The sequence below is a fragment of the Equus caballus genome, chromosome 8 (genome assembly GCF_041296265.1).
Source record: "Equus caballus isolate H_3958 breed thoroughbred chromosome 8, TB-T2T, whole genome shotgun sequence".
Taxonomy (NCBI): Eukaryota; Metazoa; Chordata; class Mammalia; order Perissodactyla; family Equidae; genus Equus; species Equus caballus.
The window spans coordinates 97,045,865-97,068,013 of record NC_091691.1 but is presented as its reverse complement, the minus strand read 5'-3'; the positions used below and the strand labels follow the sequence as shown (position 1 = coordinate 97,068,013).

The 22,149-nt window shown below is 40.1% G+C and overlaps 1 protein-coding gene across 9 annotated transcripts in view; it reads left to right on the top strand.

The window, feature by feature from the left end:
• Positions 1-22,149, top strand: part of FBXO15 (F-box protein 15) — a 75,041-nt gene that overhangs the window by 4,623 nt on the left and 48,269 nt on the right. For 3 of the 9 annotated variants that reach the window (XM_023647981.2, XM_023647979.2, XM_001493325.7), the window contains exons 2-8: positions 2,480-2,590; positions 5,007-5,111; positions 9,330-9,572; positions 10,130-10,339; positions 14,163-14,289; positions 15,787-15,869; positions 17,064-17,206. In XM_023647981.2, coding sequence (XP_023503749.1) covers positions 2,480-2,590; positions 5,007-5,111; positions 9,330-9,572; positions 10,130-10,339; positions 14,163-14,289; positions 15,787-15,869; positions 17,064-17,206 — 1,022 coding nt within the window. Of the gene's footprint in view, positions 1-1,007; positions 1,288-2,479; positions 2,591-5,006; positions 5,112-9,329; positions 9,573-10,129; positions 10,340-14,162; positions 14,290-15,786; positions 15,870-17,063; positions 17,207-22,149 lie in introns of those variants that run through there. The other 6 variants (XM_070275858.1, XM_023647983.2, XM_070275859.1 and 3 more) reach the window with 3 other exon arrangements.

Sequence of the window (22,149 nt, the reverse complement as noted above, 5' to 3'; positions counted from 1 at the left end):
ACTTCTTGGCATGACCCTTCACATTTGCAGAAGTCTAAGGGTCACGGGTTGAGAACTCTGAATGGATATTACTTTTTGGTGGAGGGGTAATACAAATCCCTTTTACTTAAAGCTTCAGTGTTAGAAACCTTTGTTAACTGAAGATATTTTTTCTTTGAGTATGTAATACAGGTCAGTTTAGAATTTACAAGAATAGTTCACCACTTGAAATAAAGAATGCTTTCAAATCATTTTAAAATGTATAGTTTTAAAATTGTATATTGTGTTGAATAGTGCCTTCCTCTCCTCCCACAAATTCATGTCCAGCCAGAACCTCAGGATGTGACTATTTGGAAGTAGGGTCTTTGCAGATATTATTAGTTAAGATGAGGTCATACTGGATTAAGGTGGGTCCTAAATGGAATATGACTGATGCTGTTATAAGAAGAGACACACAGACATACACATACAGAGGGAAGATGGCTAGGTAAAGATGGAACAGGTTGGAGTCAGTTAGCTTAGTTGCCACAAGCTAAGGAACACCAGGGATTGTTGGCAACCATCAGGAGCTAGAAGAGGCAAGAAAAGATTCTTCCCTAGAGCCTCCCGAGGGAGCGGGTCCTCCCCACACCTTGGTTTTGCACTTTGGCCTCTAGGACTGTGAGATGATAACTTTCTGTTGTTGTAAGCCATCTAGTTTGAGGTACTTCGTTGAGGCAGCCCTAGGAAACTAATACAATCAGGAAATTGTATTTCACCTCTGATTACTCTGTTAGAACCAGGGCAGTGGAGTTGAAGCTTTTCTGCTGTGGAAATCTTTGCTTAAACAAAATTTTCAAAGGAAGTACAAAAATATATTGCATAGGTGAATTTTCTGATTAAAGGGGGCGAGTGCATTGCAAAGCTTTCAGATTAGCATCTCTTCCTGCCCTCTCCGCCTCTCCTTTCTATTCTGCAGAGCACAGATTGAAAACCACTGGCTCAGCCTCCCTGCTTTGCATTTCCTGGTACGCATTGGCTAGAAAGTCAGAGAAGACAAAAAGAACAATGAGTGCCTTTTGCTGAAGCTGGAATGGAGAGGCATGGGTAGCCTGCATTTTTTTACCGTGGTGAATTTGTTACCCTCCGGGATCTGCAAAGGTTACTGTGTTCCACCTCTCCTAGGTTGAAGTGCCATCATGCAGATGATAGCTAATGTTTATTGGGGCTTGCCATGTGCCAGCCACTGTTTGTTTCTAAAGAGAAAAATCTGCCAAGGGAAGAGAAACTCATTCTCCGGCTGCTCAGAACCACATGGGGAATCATGAGGTGATTGGAGTGCTTGCTGACGTGTGTACATCTTGGTGTGCCTGTCTCTGCAGGAGGGAGCAGGCTAAGTGAGGCTGTGGGCGATACACTCCCCGTGCTTCCTAAGAGCAGGTTGTGTTCGGGGTCCAGGGCCATCCTCTGAGTATTAGTCCAAGTATATCTAGGGAATCAGCCTCGTGAGAAAAACGAGGGTAGTTACGCTCTTGGTGAACCAAGTATGTGCTCTGAGCGCTGGTGTTGGAGAACTGAACGTGTAGACTGTGTCCTCCAGATATCATTTGCTTCAGTAGTGTGCTGGGTCGGGGGTGGGTCAATAATTGATTCACGTATGTGGTAAACAAGCAGCTTCCAGGGCTTCAGGAGAAATAGCATATCCACTAGGCGCTTTCTCCATGGGCTGCTGCCTAGAAATGGGAGGCTGTGAGCTCCATGACTTTCTGGGTGTTTCAGATCTCAGCAAGCTGCTGTTGAGTACTGCTGGTTTTGAGGACTGATTTTAATAGAAATTTATTTTAGGAACTTCTGAAAAGGACTAACTGCATAAAATATTATACCCTATTTCACTGAATCTTAAAAGCCATTAATTATAAGATTCACTATTATTCTATGTACCACTAAAATAAAAAAAAAGATGGCCAATTAAAATATATTCCATTGAATGTGAGATGTTAAAATGTGAACAGATTTGTGGGTGAGTGTTTGGTACTTCTTTGGCTGTGACTGCCAAATCTAGAGTTGGACCCAGTCGTATCCCTCAAAGGTCGGTGAAATTGTAGATCGTGTTGGCAGTTCTGGCTTACACATCTACAGGTTTTTTTTTTTTTAACTCTATCGATGCTATCTTTATTGGGTTTCTCTTGTTGTGTTATTGAAACTAGCCAAACTGCTTTATCCTTTTTGTTTCCATTAAACACATTGTACGGCGCCTCTGTGATGTGCTCTAATAAAAGCAAGTTTTGAATCTTAGGTTTAAAACACACGAGAGTAAGTCCAGTTTTCAGGATTACTTACTCAGGACACTGAATGTTTCATAGTCCCTCCTTCCTTCCTTCTCACCTTGCCTTTCTTTCTTTGCAGAGGTGAAGTTTTACAGCGAGTAGTCTTTGGAGTTTATGAATCCTCTAAAATTTTATAGAGGGGAGTGGACAGTTCACCTTTCATTATAATTTGAATTTTCCATGTTTACTTTCAGGAATGGGCCATGTATCAGATATGCTGCAGGCTGTGCTACTCTGAAGCAACATGCCAGACGGGAAAGGCACTGCGAGAGAGCCTCTGCTGACTGCTCTGTGTCTCTGGATAGGTAAGTAGCAGAAGCAGTCTGCCACTTTTTTGGGGGCTGTAGGAATGGAGTTATTAGAGAAAGTGGTAACGCTGTATATACCAAGTTGCTATTTTGAGCTCCCTAAGAATAGAATTGTGTAGGAAGAATGTACAACATGGAGAGTTTGATATGAGTCATTGGCCTGTCACCACTATCATTATTAGACTAATTTTATGAAGCTAAACTTCTAAAAGTGACAAGTAAATTTAATTTTCCTTTTTTAAAAAGGTTCTTCAAAATTATTGATAAAGACCCTTGAAAAAGGAGGAAGAAGATTGAAGTCTATTTTGCAAAATCTCGAAAGGTCTCTGACTTTCTTAGCTTTCAGTGTTTTGGGAATCCATTTTGCCATGGCAAGATTCTGTACTGTGAACCCAGCATCGAGATCAGTAGAATCTTTTTTAAAAAAATTATTACTTGAAATTGATGCTGAGATGCCTGTGGATTTGTACTGTACTAACATCTATGGAACACCAACTACATGCTAAGTGTTGTGTGGAGCCGTGAGAGCTGGGCATTATTATAGATAGACTTTTTACAGTGGAGGAAGTAAGGCTCACATAATCTACATATTGCAAAATTCAGGTTCAAGTATAAATTACCTGATTTCAGGTTTTGGGCTTTTAATACTATATCATAACTATCTCTGCTAACAGTGTACATACTTTTAGTGTGTTATTAAAAAGAAATGAAAAGCCAAAAAGAAGGATTTAATTAAGGACATCAATTTAAGCTTTAAACTGTATACTCTGGGAATAGAATCTGTCGTACAATAATCTGATAGGAGAAATAGAACAAATATTCATTCAGTTAATCCATCCATCAAATATTCGAGGACCTTCTCCATCCCAGATACTGTGCTTGGAGCTGGGACACAAATGGCGAGCCACTCACATGTGTTCTCATGAGGCTTATGGTCTAGTGGGGGAGACAGATTAAAAAAAAGTAATGAATTATAAATTGGGATATGAACTATCAAGAAAACAAATGGACTTGTAATCCAGAATAGAGGGTAAGATGGTAAGGAAAGACTTCTCTGAGGAGGTGACATCTAAGCTGAGAACTGAAAATTGAGATTAAAGAGCTTGGGGAAGGGCATCCGGAGAGGGGAAGCCAAGTGACAGAGGTGCAGGAGCTTGACATGCTGAAGGAGCGGCGGGCGCTGGGCAGTGGGCAGTGAGTGAAGAGAGGGAGAGGTGGCCCAGATCAGGCCAGGCCTCAGAGACTGTGGGGAGGAGCGCTTGGGCTTTATTCACGGTATGGTGATTTTAAGCACAGAGGTGTGATGTCATTGGATTTCTAAAATTGTCTTGTTTACTTATTTACTTGTCTCCCTTCTCTCGAAGGACGGAAGATGGAGTGACATAGGCAAATTTGAGGCATATTTAGGGGTGTAACTCCCACGACTTGTTTATGAATTAGATGTAGGTGGGAGAGGAAAAGAGACGTGAAACAGGAATCTGCCACTATTGACTTGAGCTGATGTGCAAGCGCAGGTGCTGTTTGTGGGAAGGAAAGGCCTTGGAGTCGGGGGTGGGAGAGAGTTAGAGATGAGATGCCTAGGGCATGTGGAATGAGGATGCCGAATGGACAGCCGGTATGTGAGTCCAGGTCAGGGTGAGGTCTGGGAGGAGTCTGCAGCCACGGAAATGGACGCGATGTCTTGTGGAGAGAGTGTAGACATGAAAGCAAAGGGGCTCAGAAGCGAGCTCGGAGGAACTGGGACATTTAGAACCAACCAAGGAGCCAGGAAACACCAGTGAGGTCCAAGAAACTGAGGGGGGGTGGTGTTTGTGAACCAGAAGAGAAGATCGCTGTGAAACAGGGAATGGTCAGTTAAGTGCTGCTGAGAGAGGGAGAGCGGGAGCCACGAGGGGCTTGGTGCTGCGGTGAAGCCCCAGCAGAACAGTCGCAGTGTGAGGACATGCAGGATGAGGGTGCATGAGAGTGGCTGAGGTTAGGTGCAAAATTAGTTGATACTTTCTATTCCACTTAGTGTGTTTGTTTTTTTGGAGGCGGGGGGATTCTGTGTTTTGCTTATTAATAGTTAAGAATGCATTCTTTGTCTCGTCTGTTATTTCCATTTATCTCCCCAATGAATAATACGTACTTTCATGAGGGAGGCAGTGAAATCCTGCCTGTTGATTCACAGTGTGAGAATGTGATCAAAATGCCAAGGAAGTTAGCTCTTTGTCCCCTTGGTGTCCACACTGGTTTATGTCATGAGAATTATAATAACCAGAGCGTATCAATCGAGAAAACAATTGAAGATGAGGGTGCCTCTTGTACAGCAAGAGTCTGTTTATTGCCTTCTATTTGGAGATGAACAGCCAGTTTTCTGGGTAACTCGTAGGTTAAACACTGGCCCGCCTCTCTCGTTTCTCCCCCATCTCAGTATGCCTTCAGAAATCTTGCTGAAGATCTTTTCCTACTTGGATGCTGGGACCCTACTGTGTACCGGATGTGTGAACAGGCGCTTTTACCATCTGGCCAATGACAAGTAAGGAGAAAACCAACTCTCTCTGTCATGTTTTGATGGCGTTTTCTGGAAGTTGTGAAGACCGTAAGAGCTTTTTGACCAATTTTTAAAATTTAAAAGAACTTTGAGTTATTTTTAGACAGAGACATAATATGTCTCATGCTTTAGTCATATGATATAATCTTCAAAGATTTGCATTTATTTGCTTGAAGAAAGGAATATCCTTTGCATGAACTGAGAAAGATCAAACTTGTTGTTGGTGTAACTATTGGAGAAAGTGGCTTTTAGTCTGTTGGCCAGGAAGACTTGCTGCGTCTGCCAGAGGCAGACGGGCTTAGCCACACAGTCTCAGCCTGCCTCTGGCTAAACCTGGCCCTGGGTTGGCAGAGCAGGCAAACTGCTCTGCTGGCAGTCAAGCAGATCCTGAAGAAAGAAGAGGACGGGGCTCCGTGAGGTGTATTTGGGGAGAACCCAAACTTGCCAACCGTGGCCCCTTGCTCTGCAGGGAGGCGTGAAGGGGCTGCAGAGAGGTGAGAGTGCTCTACCACGGGAAGCCGGCGGAGATGAGGTGCACCCAGCTCACCTGGGCTAGTAGGGGACAAGGGGCGAAGCCCCTTCTTCTGTGTTGTCACTGTCATCTTTGTCTGCAGCTCAGAATTTTATCTTGGAGGGTGAGACAGTGGAATCCTCCTAACTTCTGGTGAGAATTTTGTGGCTTACAGCTGAACATCGTGGCTTTTAGGTCCCTCTCTCCTTAAGATCAGTAGATCAGACAGATGTCATTCCCATGTAGACCCCACATATCAACCAGGGAAGAGTCAAGATAAGTGAGGATGCAGATTTCACTGGTGGTTTGTTTAATAGATAAGGATGTGGATAATGACAGAGGGAGAGTGGTAATGCTGTTTAATCTTGGAACATAGTGGGCAGGAAACATTATCCGGTGCCATGGTTCTCACATGCCAGTCACAGAATGGCTGCAGTAGAACCAGCTGGATCTCTAGCCTGCATTTCTGGAGATTTTAATTAATTCTATGCTCTGGAACCTATATTTTAAAAATTTCTCTAAATCATACTAATGACAGTCAAGTTCTTGTAATGAGAAGGGGACATATACCATTCTGGGGTTGAGAAGGGTGGTTTTTCTTATCTTTTAGTTTAGAAGAATGTTCCTGTATGAGAAAACGTCTGTCTGTCTATGTCAGTATACACACACACCCATCAGTGAGTGAAATAACGAGTGAAGTTCTTGACCAAGTTTCTGGAATGAATGTAGAGCAATTTTTATGTGTCTCTTCCATGATGACCTTAAGAAGAGATGAAGGCATTCACTAAAACAAAGTGCAGTGAGCCATTTTTCAAGGAAGGGGTCAACTAAGCGTCTAAAACTGTAGCTTTTTGGAGGATTCTTACTTTATTTAAGGGTAGAACTCAGATTTAATTAGATAAGCTGATAAATTATAAATTTCTTACTTTCTCTGAATATCACCTCTCTCTGCTTAACTTTATAGGCCTCGATGGTGCAGGCCTCTCTGAATTTGGCACCATAGCTCTAGTCATATTCATTGCATACTTTTAGTAGTAATTGTGTATCCACGTCACTTTCTTGGATGTTGTTCTTTAAAAAAATCTGAGCTTCTGATGAAATTGCATTCATGTTTTTCGTTTTCAAAGGATAAATCTTAATTGTGTAAGTTGAACTGTATTGTTAAGAGTCATAGTCTGCCTTCATAAAAGGATGTATTAACAATCAAATGTGTAAACAGTAGATGATTTTGAAAACTAATGGTATTTTCTAAGTGTTGCTTCTGAAGACAGGACAGGAGCATGCCCTTAGTCAGTTATACTCTTGACGTATGAGGAGACACCTTTGAAGGGTTGGGGTCTCCCCACACCCCATTACATCAGTGGGGCCTGCCTCCCTGCCGTGTGTGTTACAGACATCAGTGTGAGCACAGTTTCTGCGAGGGGATGACAGGGGAGCAGCATCAGGCTGGATCTGGATTATCACAGGTTGTTATCATCTGGGTTTTTATTTTCCATCCCTCTGGGAAACACTGTTTATCAGAACATTAAATTAGCCCCATTTGCTGAATAACTTGTTGGATTGGAGTCTTTCTGTGCCTGACTGATAGTCAGATTAGATAAATATGCACTTGTTCTCAAATCCACCTTAGCTTTTTAACAGGACCGGAGCATTTGGTGATCAAGAAGTGAATGTTTTTGGGTTTTGGAGACGTTAAAAGCATCTTAAACTTCATATTTGTATTTTATAAATAGTCAGGGGGAACAATCTACACAACATTTTAATTCTGTAAGATGTTTTTATTCTCTTTAGGCCCCACAGTAAATTCAGTACGATAATGTATGTGAAAGTGGTTCTTCGTGCAAAGGTTAGGTGTAGTTATAACTGGAGATGTGTGGGGTTCGTGTTCTGCTTCCCCTCTCCACGGCAGTGTGTGTGTGTGTGGTTTGTGAGTGCTCCAGCAGGTACAAAATAGAATCAGCCATGGTTCACGTAGTGCTGATGGGAGAAATTTGAGGTTCAGTGAAAGTCTTGCTAAAGCGAAGGATCACTTACATGGAGTGAAATGATGAGTAAAATAAAGTCGATGAAAACACCAACAAGCTTTTATGCAAAGGTAGTTTTTAAAAGTGTCCATTCAAGGGATTTTGATGAAACAGTTTTGTTACCCAGATGTACTCAAATAATCATCATTTTGCATCTATTAGCTCACATGTGAAAGCCTAGACATTTCTGAACTGAAAGCATAAATGCTTTAAGGGGAAAAGCATGATATAAATAAATGATTTTGTGGGATGAGAAATGACTTTAAAACTCATACTTAAAAGAGATGTCAGTAGGAATCTGATTATGTGTGTTTGTCCATGTAATGCCTGGGTCAAGGAGATGTGTTCCCAAGTTGTATGTTTGAGAAATGCTCCTTTTCTGCTGCGGTGCTTTCTGGATGACTGAAACAGTTTTTACCCTCCAGAGTCTCTGTGGCATCTCCCATGGACCTCCTGCAGTTCAGGATCGTCCCCTTCTATGGGGAAATCACCCTCTCCCAGCTGCCTCTTGGCCGTTTCTCCCTTATTGCACTAAATAGAAATGTGGGGACATAAATTAGCAAATAATTAAGTTTATTTATGTAAAATTCACCTTTCACATTAGGAAATTGATTTTAACCCCTGCCTCAGTTTCCCCCAAGAGAAGTTTACTTCTCTTCCCTGATGGAGAGCCTTGGCTGGGAGAGAGGCACCCTGGGCTCAGTTTTGGCCCCTGTTAACTGCCACTGCTCATGTGGCTTCTTGTGGGCCTCTCAGTGGTGAGTTGGAGGGTCACAGACTCTGAGCCAGAGCTGAATTTGAATTCCAGCATTGCTTTCTGAATTTCGATAAAATTATTCTTTCTTTGAGCCCATTTCTTTATGTTACTGATGAGGCAGTGAAGTACAGGGGATGAGAATGTGAGCTCTGGTTGAGGCTGCGTGGATTCAGCCCCGCTTCTACCACTTACTCACGTACACAGACCTGGGCCGGATCACTTTGCATCTGGGCCTCAGTTACGTCGTCTGCTCAATGGGGACAATAATGGTAGCTACCTCATGGATTCGTTGTGAAGATTAAATGAGTTAAGGTATGAAGTGCTGAAACAAAGCTGAACATAGAGTGCTGAAAAAATGTTAACTGTCATTGTTAGTTGTTATTAACAACCTTCATTTTTTTCTTTGTGCAAGTAGTTCATGCTCATTGTTGAAAATTAAAATATACAAAGCAAAAAGAATATAGAATTCAGTTACTGTAGACATTTCTCTCTGTGTGTATGTATGTATATATTCTTTCTGATCTTTTAAAAAAAGTATATCTTTCAAATAAGATAGGAATCCCGTTGTATACACTTCTTCCATCCTCTTTTTCTATAATAGATCTCCTATTCAATTGTTGGTGTGAGAAGGCAGTAGTTTGGATGATCCCGCATAACATGAGATCACTCATTTTGACTTGACCTTGGAAAACAAGCTTTTCCTTTTTGTTTGTGTTTCTGGGGTTGGTGAATCTAAAACACTTACCTCAAACTACAGTTCACCTTCACATGTGAACAAGGGCATATGGTCAGCTTGACTTATTCATGGAATTATACTAAAGATTATTGTACATCTCTAATTTAATATATTGCTACTACAGGTGCATGACAGTGTCTCTTAGACAGTTAACATATTTCCTCTTTTCCCCCAGTTTTATTTGGATCAGAATCTACTCAACTGCCTTTTCACCTAAGAGATCTAATTGGAAAGTTAATTCAGTAGAGAAGACAGCTGTGACTATGAACTTATTGTCAGTTGAGGATAAAGAAGCTGGATATTGGAAGAAAGAATATATTGCAAAACAAATAGCATCTGTAAAAGCAGCACTAGCTCAGGTTCTCAAACCTGTCAACCCTTACACAGGCCTTCCTGTTAAAACCAAAGAGGCCCTCAGGTATGCAGTGGCTTCTTAAGAAGGGGCATCGTGGTTATTTGAGAGTACTGTTAGACATTTAAATATGCAAATGCTTTAAAAAAAGAATGATAGTATAAGCTTAAAGTATTGTGTATATAGGACATGTGCAGTTCATATTGTGAGGGACTGTTTATTTATGTGTTTTTGTGTATCTATAAAATACCAAGTATTTTCCCATTCCGTATATATGGGCTGAAGGTTTTATGAAAAGCAGAAATAACCTAGTAATTTGCTCTAGTAAAGCCAGGAGCATTCAAGGCACCTCTCCCTCTGGGTGGAAGCTTTGTCTCGCTTATCTGTGTATTGCTTGTACCTAGAACATTGTTCCATGAATGTGCATTTGGTGAGGAGAAAAACTCTCAAGACAGAACTGTTGGTGAAATGAAAATTAACATTGAGCATGTTCTGAGAACTTTGACTTTGGCTTTTAGGGAACTAGATGCTTTAGAAATGATGTGTGAAATAGACATTAGCTTTTCTTTTTTTTTTTTTTTCCCATTGAGGCAAACATTTCTAGCTTGCTTTTCTTTCTCCAGAAAATCTGGTTTAGGTTGGGTAATTATATTGAAAGAAAAAAGTGGAAAAGAGTACATGATGGAGCATGTTGATCTTTCAGTAAATGATTCATCAGTTACAGTTGTGTGGTATGGCAAAAACTGGCCACTTCTAGCCACATTGTCAACCTTAGATTTGTGTGGTGTGACACCAGTTTTTATGGACCGGTCTAAAACCCCCATGAAAAATGGGTAAGTACTAATTTGGGTAAGAACATCTTACATATAAATATTAGTTGGCGTTACTTTTGTAATTAAAAAATACTACCAGTGCATTTTAATTTGATTGCATCTTAAAGACTTCTCTTTCATTGTGGATCACCATAGAATAGGAAAAGAATAGGTTTATCACATTTATGGTTAGGTCTAAATTTAGGTTCCTCATATCTTTGTTATCTATAATGGTTAGGGAATGATATTCTAGTTAACAAAATCTCCTGGATGATTTGATGGCTAACCTTGTGAGTTTTAACCATTTTAACACAAAGATATATAAAACTGTTATGTTTTCCTTCTTTAGTAAATGGTACAATAATCTTAATTTAAACATTAGATCATAAAGTCATAATAATTAGTTGTTTTTATGTGATTTTCTGTTTGACTTACTATATATGTGGCCTTGTGCAAGTAACGTACTCTTTCTGTGCCTTCATTTTCTCATCTGTAAAGTGGGGTGGCGATACACACATACATAAATACACACGTGCTGATAGTGATGTATTTAGCATGCATGGTCACTGTGAAGACTGTCAAAAGATTTCATTGTCAAGTGCATAAATCACATACGTATGTGTCATGTTGCTGATGCTTACTGAGTACTTATTGTTATTTTGTCATGAGGTGGCTTTGTGCTAAGTACACAGTCATTATAAGGCTTGCGTCTTGCTTTTACCAGCGAATCTCTCACGCTCATTTTTCTCACCATGTCGTTTTCTCCTAAAAGCTGAACTGTGGCATGTGTAGCATCCTGACCTCCTGACCAAGGGAAGTATCTTTGTATAAAAGTCATGGCAAATGCAAAAGTGACAGCTGCCTTCTCCAGCGTTGGTGTCCTGCTCTTGACCACCTCCTTCACTGTCTCGGTGTCCTTTGATGTTGCGGTGGGATTTACCACGTTATTGTTCTTACCAGCCTTGTGTGCTACAGTCCCACCCACTGGGTTCTCTCACACATGTCCTTGCTATGGAAGGTGTTGAGCTATCTCACCTTAGGGCCTGCTGTCTCTTTGGAGGGACACTGTTCGTGGTTTCCCTGGATAGGGACACATTTTTGCAATTTAACACCTGGGATCCTTGTTTGTGGTTCCTCTCTCTGGTGCTGGTTCTTTGAGGATTGTTTTAGTGATTGCTGATCTAGCTGTCAGGCTGTGAATGTGAGAGTCTCAGACTTCTTAGTGCTGGTAAATCCAGGTTTTATTGTATTCTCAAACTGTCTTAATGCTATGAAGAAAAACGTGTGAAATACTTTCCCTGATTATATTACTGCAGATATTTTAGAAACACGGTTACTTTTTAAAATGGTACCCTTATTTGGATAAATCTCTGAAATTTCATGTGATATTATTGATGAACACCAGATTTTTCTAATGCAGAATTTAGGTTTTATGCTTAATGAAATTGTGTTTGGAGAATGAGTGCACGACGTTTGTACTAATTTGACTGAACAATATGTTACTTGGCATATCATGAAATATTGTTTATAGGTATTAAGACAAAATTGTTAACATCAATTAAAATGATCATGAAAGGCTAATTTAAATGGATAGTGTTGAATTGTAAAGCTCAGTTAAAGAGGCTGTGTTTCTGAAAATTGTCATCCAGGTCAGGAATACTAGATACTGCAAAGTGACAGAAATGCTAGAGTTCACTGGGAATGTTCATTTAATGTAGTTTATTTAAATTAAAACTCAGTGGACTTCAGTCAGCATTTGATAAACAGTGGTAAACAAACCCTGAGAATGTTTTTCAGGAATCTGTCTTATTGGCACTTTTATTGCAAGTTTGTAAGCAAATGCTTTCATCATGCAAAAATACAAATCCTTGTATGCATCTGTGTGACAGTGAGGGAGAGACTTGGTGGTTTTTAGTTCAGTCTTTTTTGTTTCCTCCATGAGAATTTTTTCAAGAACAGTGAAAGCGTTGTTAATGTAATTTGCAGTTTGAATTTCCCTGTAACTTATACCTTTCTAGTCAGACTCATTAAATTTTCTCTCTTGCCAGTGTTCTCCATTCTGTAGTTGATGCTATACCTCCCCAAATTTGTGAGAAATGTTGGGTAAATATCAGCCTTAGTTTCTCTCTCAGGGGCCCGTGAGGCTGGGGCAAATGGAGACCCAGCTCCTTCTCTGTGGATCTGTTTAAACTGCTCTGGGGCCGTGTTTCTGAGGCCACTCCAGCTCTGGGCACACTGAAGAATGGCAGGAGGGTTTTCACACCCTCCCGGCCTCGTCTGTCCACATTAATAATGAGAGTAGCAGTGACTGCTGCTTATTGAGTGCCTGGTGTGTGCCAAGTACTCTAGTAATATTTTCTCATTTCCTTTTCCACTCTCCCCGCTTAGGTGGCTGGTGGTCTCCCCCTACACAGGTGAAGGCAGTCTGAGATGGTCTGGAGGGTTGGAGCTAAGGTCTCAACTGTGGTTTCCATGACTCCACACTTAGATTCCAAACCCTGAGTTCCGCTTCTTCCCAGTATATTCTACCTATGCTGGCCCTCTTTTTAGATTATCCATCACACGTATGCTCACCTACCGCCTCTCCCTACCTAATGTGTTCTCAGCACAAGAAGTTCTCTGAAAATTGAACAAGGGAGTGGGGAAGTCTGGTAGCTGTGGATCTGGTTTTGATCCTTACAGGCCCTCTGCTTTGAAACAGTGCCACAGCTGAACTCTTTGGTTTTTGAATTCTTTTACTGAATGAACATTTGAATACCTGTCGCCTGCTGGCTTGTGCCTTTGGTGTTGGAAGTGAACTCTTTTTTTTTCTCTCTTTTCACTTGAGGACGATTGGCCCTGAGCCAACATCTGTGCCAGTCTTCCTTTATTTTGTGTGTGGGACACTGCCACAGCATGGCTTGATGAGTGGTGTGTAGGTTCAGCCCCTGAGATCTGAACCTGTGAACCCTGGGCCACCAAAGTGGAGTGGGTGAATTTAACCACTATGCCCATGGGCCAGCCCCTGGAGGTGAACTCTTGAATGCAATGTGGCCCAGCTCCTTAGAGACTTTCTTCTCTGCTCTGCTCTGTGAATTGACCATTGAGATCTCCCCTCTCTTAGTTTCCTGCACTGTCCCTGGGTTCCTGGGAATGACAGACCTCTATGTCTACCATTATAGTGCTTACAGAATGTTTCACTGTGTTGATTTTAAGTCTTAGGATGAATGGGAGAGTTGAGTTCTGTTTTCTTACACATCTAAGTTATTTACTCTTAGACACTAATTCTAATATAGAGTTCACAGTGTATCTCCTTTATGCAAACACTCATGATTTGGGTTTAAATTTATTTTCTAATGTTTCGGTTTTCAATATCTCTGAGTTGCTCTTGATAATAACTTTAAAAGGTATGTCTGCTTTCACATGGCCCGCTGAGAACACTTGCTGTTTTGCCATTTAAGTATTTCGTCTTTGCTTCTGCATTATTTCCCTCACCTAATTAGGAATACATAGGGAGAAACCCACTGTGCTGGGTTTGAGGGGAATGGACAAGAAGACAGTTCTTCCTCTTCCTCACCTACATGATTCCTCAGTGTGCTTCTGACCAGGCCACTGAGTTGACAGTAAGAGCAAGAAGGAGGGAAGAAAAACATAGTTGGGAGAGGAATTTGGATGTGTCCGCTTTGCCTTTTATTTATACAAGTTCTTTGTGTCCCCCTGCCCCTTGACACGTGCCTTATTAGCAATGTGCACATTATTAGCATGCTCTTCCAAAGTATTTTTAGATACGCTAAAGAGAATTGACAACATTGAAGATGTGAAAGCTCATTTATTTCTTTCCTTTCTTTGGCATGGATGTTCAAAGACCTCGATGGCATTCTTTAATTGCAAAGTACAATCTGAGTAATTTAACTGCATCCACCATGTTTGGCTGTGACAGACTCATTCGGATCTTCTGCCTAAACCCAGGCCTCCTGGTGGGGCTGTGGAAGGTAAGATTTGAGTCCCTGCATGTACTGTCATCTCCTCACTCACAATCCCACGTTTACTCACCATTATGCATCATATCAAGAGTATAGTCCTTTAGACTTCTCACTAACTGCATTCCCTTTTACCATCTTACCAGCTGCATTTTTCTAGCTAAGTGACCCTCTGTTCCATTGGGACTACTCTGCAGTTCTGCTGTCACTAGTGATAAGCTACCTATTCCTGCCTGGATGGTTCTGTTCACATTATTGCTTTAACATCATGGGGTCTTCCCCCTTTCTCCTTCCAGTCAATCCGTGTTCCTTTTTTCTGGTCCTTTCTCTGCCAAAGTCTCTTACTGTGCGTTGAACCTGGCAGTCCCTCTAATGTATTTCTGATCCTGTAGACACTGAGTGTAACCTGCCCTTCAGGGTAAAGCGTCTGAGGAGTTAGCCTTCCCACTCGGTGAGGTTTTTGTTTTCGCTGGCTGAGCCTGTTGCCTAGCTCCCTCCTCTTGGGTTGTTTTCTGGGCAGTCACTTCAGTGAAGAACGTAAGAGTGTGATGTGCCTCTGTACACCACAGGTTTGTTTAAATCTGTGACTTTGGCCTATGGATGTTTTAAGATAGTAGCTCACAAATTTGATTCTGAGAATAGCAGCACGTGTCTCTGTATGATGATTAGGTAGAACCAAGATCTACAGCAGCAGCCTCTCGTACCTTTTTCTTTTCTCAACCTGCTATGGTAGTCACTGTTTCTTTCCCTCCCTCCCTTTCTGTGTGTGGTGGTGGCTTGTGGGCAAGACAGCAGGCTGCTTGCTTGCCTTTTTTTAATTCATCAGTATATGTTGGCCCACATAGTTATGAGGACTTTGGTTGATCTGATTGTCCTCTGTCTGGCTACTTGAGAATGGCACCCTCAGATTTACCATTCTGGGTTACCTACATTGGTCAGTCCAGCTGTGAATTTGGGGAGAAATAGGTATCAGTTCCTGTGCAGCCACATTTTCTGCTGCTCAACCTGATGGGTGAGTGAAGAGTTGAATCTAATCACCCCCGCTGGGTTTGCCAAGTCAAGCAGGTACTCGAGAGAAGAATGTTATGCCACCAATGTTAAGTATTTGTGGAATTAATCTTGTATCTGTGAAGGTCTTACCAGTATTGTCTTTATCTTTGAACAGAATTTGAAACAACCTGGAACTAACAATATATTTTCACCATCATCATATGTAATACAGTATTTTGATGTCTCACAAGTTAGTATGGGAGACATCCTGTGAACATTTTGCTATTGCATGCTCTGCATGTTTGGGTGAATTGTGGTCTTGCTGTCAATATGACAAAGAAGTCTTATTAGATAGTAATAATGTATTAGCAGTAATAATGCATTAGCACCGTGGTGATCCTAGAGTTGTAAGAAACTGCATTTGTCTGTAAGATGAATGTGCTGAGATCTTCACAACGACCTTGTGAAAAATTAAAATATTTCAGTTGAAAAATGTATTCTTTTTAATTAACTTTTCAGAGGGAGGAAGAACTGGCTTTTGTTATGGCAAATCTTCATTTCCATCACCTTGTGGAGAGGAGCACGTTAGGCTCAGCCACTATGTATGTATTTGTTTGTGGTGTATTAAATTTTTGTACAGTCGATAGAACGGATTAGAACTTGATACCATCTTAGTATCCTGAGACTAGCTACAAAGATATTCTGTTTTTAATCAGACACAAGCCAACAGGCATAATTACTTAGCTGTTGCTAAAATAATTGGATTATTTATGAGTACGTATTTGCTTTATTTGTTCTGGGATCATGCAGTGGAGTTTCCAGACTAAGACAGACTAGGAAGAAGGACCTGGCCACCCATTTCTGAAAAGGCTGGCCATGAAAGCCCTATGAATAGTAGCAGGTCATTGTCTGATACAGTGCCGGAAAGTGAGAGTGGCGCCCAGAGACCAGGCAGGGCTCCCATCTGCTGAACACAGGGTCACGAGAGGTCGGATCCACTCGACGGCACTAACAACGGCAGAGGGTTAGGTACCTAGTAGACTATTATTTATAGGGGCAGGAGAGCTTCATTACTACAAGATGCCGGTGCATCAAGATGCCTCAAGTTCTTTGCACTAATGTGAATTTCCATATCTTGCAAGACACACAGAACCCTGGCCTGTTGGGTCTGGCCTGCAGATGTGCTTTTGCTTGGTTTGTGCAGTGCATGTCTTTTAATGAATTTGAAGGTCTTCAGGTAGGGACTGTGCCTTCCCTTCACTGTAGCTCTCACCCTTCCCCTAGGGGCTTAGACCGTCCCATATGTGTTTTATTTATTTTTATTATTATCTGGAGAAAATTAATGCTTTTGAGTTGTTCCCTTATGTCAGAAGGCTTTTCTTACTGAGTAGAACTTTGTTTGTTGTGGCTTGGGGTCTTCTGCCCAGGTCCCTAAGCTGTAGGTCTTGTTGCTGCATTTTCCTGCTGAGCAGTCCTGTCCTCTGATACTGAGACCAACGAGGAGCAGAGCTGGCTTTGCAGAGCTGCTGCCCTGGGGCAGACCTCAGAAAGATGTTTGCCTGTGAGGCCTGTGGATGCCTACGGAACACCTATCTTTGACTGTTTTGTAGAAGTTGGTAAAAGGAACATGGAGCAGTTTTTTGAGTTCGTAGTATTGAAGGTTCTTGGGAATCCTATAGAGGCTTGATAGGAGCTGTGCTTTGAATGGATGTTAATTTTTTAAAGAGTATTTTCAATCCAAACGTTTTATCTCTGGTGTTGACAAATTTGTGTGTATATTTTGTTTTGCTTTTTAGCCCCTACGAGCTGCCTCCTCATAGCCCCCTTTTGGATGACAACCCAGAGTATGGACTGCATGGCTACCAACTCCATGTTGATATGCACAGCGGTGGAATTTTCTACCTGTGTGGTACATTTCGCAATCTCTTTACCAAGAAAGGTGAAACTAATTGAGTTTTTGTTTCAGTATGAAATTAAAAGGTTGGAGAGAACAGAGAACCAATTTTTATGTCCAAGTTAAGAATTGTCCTCCTAACTGGTCACTTTATCGTTGTTCGGCCCTCTGTCCTCTCAGACCCTCTCAGTATCGTCCAGGACTTGTGAAGTACCTTGGCCAGATCTCATCTCTGTAGCTTCTGGCTCTGTTTCCTTCGTCACCATCACTTTCGACCTTCTTGGTGTATTTTGTACTCATCTTTTCTACAGATATGTTCCCTGTTGTTTGGCCTCCTCCCCTCCCCCACCTTCTTCCCTGCTCTCTGAAAGGAATTTGGTAAATTTGCCAGCTGGGCCAGAGTAGCACCTGTCCAGGATAAGAATAAAGAGAAACCAGCCCTTCTGTATGTAGTGCATCAGTGTTTATTGTGCTTATCAAGGCTGCAACAGAGACTGGGGTAGACAGAGAAAGGAGGGGACTTCAGCCAAGTGAAAGAAAAGAAGGGATGTAGGAATGTGGGAAAGAATAGAAGGCCCCCCATTTCAGTTTGTGTGATTGTTTCCTCTTGCTAGCATTCCTCTGTATCCTATAAACGGGAAGTTTGGTGTAAAAACTTGCATAGATTGAAGTTTAACATTTTTTGTAGAAACATTTTATAGCAGAAATTGTATACTTTATTTTGAAATATCCTGTTTCCCAAAATTCTTTCACCTAATGGATTTGACATCCGTTATTAGTCCTTGCCTAAGTCAGTTTTTTGTTTGAGTTTAGAAAATAGGGATTTTCTAATCATGTCATTATTTCTACATTTATTAGCTGAGCTTTTGTAAAGAACTTTTCCTCATCAACTGGGTGAATGCCTATAACAGCAGGGTAAATCCTTTAGTCCCTTCCCTTTAACTGCCAATTTTAGATTAAGAAATTGATGTAATAGTTACCTCCTATGATGGAAATGATTTTGAGCATGGCCTTTTTCTCTCTTCCCTCCCTCTTTCTTGTTTAGTGTCACTTTGGACTCTTGGATTTTTATTTATTCAATAATTTATAATCAATTACAGACAGTATTCTTTTTGAAGCTAAAATTATCCCCGGTTAGGTCAGTGGGATCTACTTCAGACTGGGTTCTGTGCCCTACTGATATGCTTCCATTAGTTTTTGAGTCTTTGCTTTTTGACTCAAGAAGATTTCTAGGTTTTTCTGTGCTTGATGGCATTTTTAATTAGGATTATGTCAAGTGTATGTATTAATGTGGGGTGAATTGACATTTTTGTTGTTGAGTTGTCCTACCTAAAATGTGAAAGCCTTTCAGTTTCTTCACAAATACTTTTGTGTCTTTTCGGAATGTTTCAGAATTTTCTTCATACCAGTTTTGCACGTTTCTTGTTAAGATTTTTTAGTATTTTATCTTTGCTACTTCTCTTCCATAATATCTTCTAATTATTTTGTGATGTCTTTGTGTGGTTTTGGTCTCAGGCCACTGCTGATCTCATAGAATGAGTTGGGAAGTTTTCCTTCCTCTTGAATTTATTGGGGGTTTTTGCATAGAATTGGTGGTATTTCTTCCTTAAATGATGGATAGAGTTCACCTGTGAAGGCATCAAGACCTGCAGCTTTCTTTGTGGGAAGGTTTTTAACTACAGTTTCAACTTGTTTAATAGATATAGGGCTATTTAGTTTATCTATTTCATCTTGAGTAAGCTTTAGTATTTTGTGTCTTTTAAGAAATTTGTCCATTTTATCTAAGTTGCCAAATTTATGGCATAAAGTTGTTTATAATATTCCCTTATTGTCTTTTTAATGTCTGTAGAATCTAATGCCAGCTGCTTCCTGAATGGTAATTTGTGTCTTCTTTCTTTTTCTCCTAATGAGAATGGCTCAAGTTTATCAATGTTATTAATCTTCTCAGGGAATCAGCTTTTGGCTTCATTGATTTTCTCTATTACGTTTTGTATTTCATTGATTTGCACTTTGATTTTTATTATTTCCATTTTTTTCCTGCTTACTTTGTGATTTGCTCTAGTTTTTCTAGTTTCTTAAGGAAGAAGCTGATGTCATTGATTTGAGAACTTTCTTTTTCTGATATAGAGACATTTGTTGCTATAAACTTCTCCCTAGGTACTGCTTTAGTGGCATACCACACATTCTGATATGTTATTTTCATTTTTTTTCACCTGAGCTAACATCTATTGCCAGTCTTCTTTTTTTTTCTTCTTCTTCTCTCCAAAGCCCCCCAGGGCATAGCTGTATATTCTAGTTGTAGGTCCTTCTGGTTGTGCTGTAGGATACCGCCTTGATATGGCTTGATGAGCGGTGCTGTGTCTGCACCCAGGATCTGAACTGGTGAAACCCTGGGCCACTGAAGTGGAGTGCGCGATCTTAACCACTTGGCCATGGGGCCGGCCCCTATTTTCATTTTTTTTTTAATTGCAGTAACATTGGTTTATAACATTATATAAATTTCAGGTGTGAACATCATTATATTTCAATTTCTGTGTAGACTACATCATATTCAAAGCCTATTTTCATTCACTTTAAAATGCTTTCAGTTTTCCTTTGATTTCTTCTTTGATCTATGGATTGGCTTGAAATGTGTTCTTTAGTTCTCAAATATTTGAGATAAAAGTCTATTTTCATTCACTTTAAAATGCTTTCAATTTTCCTTTGATTTCTTCTTTGATCTATGGATTGGCTTGGAATGTTTTCTTTAGTTCTCAAATGTTTAAGATATTTCTGGAGATTTTTCAGTTACTGATATCTAATTAAATTCCGTTGTGGTCAGAGAATATGCTTTGGCTTGAATTCTTTTAAGTTGATTAAGACTTGTATTATGTCTGATAACACAGACTGTTTTGGTACATGTTCCACGTGTATTTAAGAAAAACGTATGTTCTGCTGTTGTTGAGTGGAGTGTCTTATGAACATTAATCAGGTAAAGTTGGTTGAGAGTGTTGAAGTCTACTGTATCCTTGTTGATTTGCTGATTGCTTGTTTTATGAATTATTGAGAGAGGAGTATTGAAATCTCCAACTATAGTGGATTTGTATATTTCTTATTGATGTTCGATCAGTTTTTACTACGTGTATTTTGAAGCTCTGTAATTTTATTCACAAACATTCAAGATTGTTATGCCCCCCTTGACTAACTGACCCCTTCATCATCTATGAGATGACTTTCTTTATTCCTGGTAGTATTCTTTGCTCTGAAATCTGTTCCATCTGATATAAATGTAGGCACTCCAGCTTTCTTTGACTAGTGTTAGCATGGTGTAACTTTCCATTCTTTTACTTTACGCCTATTTGTGTCTTTGCATTTGGTCAATATGCTTATTAAGTCCTTTATGATCTATGATAGTCCATCTCTTTTTTCATGCTATTTATTTGTTGAAAAAATTGGATATGTTGTTTGTCTGTACAATTTTCTGTGTTTTGGATGATTTTTCTCCCATATTTCCTATACATTGGTAGTCATATCTAGAGGCTTAATCATAGTTAAATTTTTCTTTTTTTGGCAAGAATACTTCATAGGTGATGCCCTGTATTTCCCATTGCAATTATCAGAAGGACACAGTATCTACTTTTCTTTTTTTTTTTTTTGAGGAAGATTACTGCCAGTAACTACTCTCAGTCCTCCTCTTTTTGCTGAGGAAGCCTGGCCCTGACCTAACATCTGTACCCGTCTTCCTCTACTTTATGCATGAGATGCCTACCACAGCATGGCTTGCCAAGAGGTGCCATGTCCTCACCTGGGATCCGAACCGGCAAATCTTGGGCCGCCGGAAGCGGAAAATGAGAACTTAACTGCTGTGCCACCGGGCCAGCCCCTCTACTTTTCTAAATATTAATTATATTAAGATGATCAGTGGGTTCAAGGATTTTTCAGCCTGCTCCTATGATAAATTCCTCCATGAATGTTTACCAAATGATGGGTACCTATATCCATTATTTTATTAGAGATTGCACAATGATGACTCCCTACTTCTATCACTCTATGTGTATTCTTTCTTTGTGTATTAGCTAGGATTCTTCTGTAAAGAAGAGTTTTCTCTTATTAACTATTTAGTTACCATGAAATATAGTTAGTACAAGAAAGGTGGGGTACATGCTTGAGTCTTTTTCTTTATTAATTCACAAAATAGTGAGTTAATGCTCTAACAGTCTTCAAAGATGACTTGTAAGTTTTTTGGGGGTAATGGATTAAGAAATATTGTGTACGTGTTTTAGTCTATTTGCAGTCATTATTATTTGTATTGTTATCGTGATGGTCAGATAGTCCTGTTATTGGTCATCTGCTCCTGTGTTCTTTCGACATGACTCTAGTCATCTTTGGTAGCTGGCTTGTGTTCTCACATGACGAGATACCTCAAGCTCATCTTGTCTGTTTCCTGCCCAGACCTGGAATTGTCCATTTTCCTTAGTGGTTCCTTTTAGTTCCCACTACACTATGGTGTTTAGAGACCATAATCTGGATCCTAGAGATGCCTGTTACTCTTGGGTTTTCATTCCTTTTAGGGTTTTCAATAGGCAAAGCTAAGAAGTTTGAAAATTTTATAATGGAAAGAAATAAATCATATTCATTTAAATTAAAGATCTTAGGGTTTTTAATTAACTTTTGAATTTATATCTTGTAGCTGTCTTCTTATTCTGAAAGTCTTTGTTCCAAACTGCATTACAATATATTATAATTTCAAAATAACAATGCTGATATTATTACTGATAATAAGCCTATGGAATGTTATTTAAATTAAGAATTTCCTTGTAATTCTTTGTGTGCTTAAGATCAATTATACTAGAGATATAAAGTTAAGTCACTAACTTTGTCTTTGTGCTATCACTGATATACAATTAGAGTGATTTGTTTCAGTTGAGTTTTCAGGATTGCTTTGTTTTTTTTGGTACATTTATAAAAGTTACATGCCACATTGACACGGTGCCAAAGTTTGAAACTAT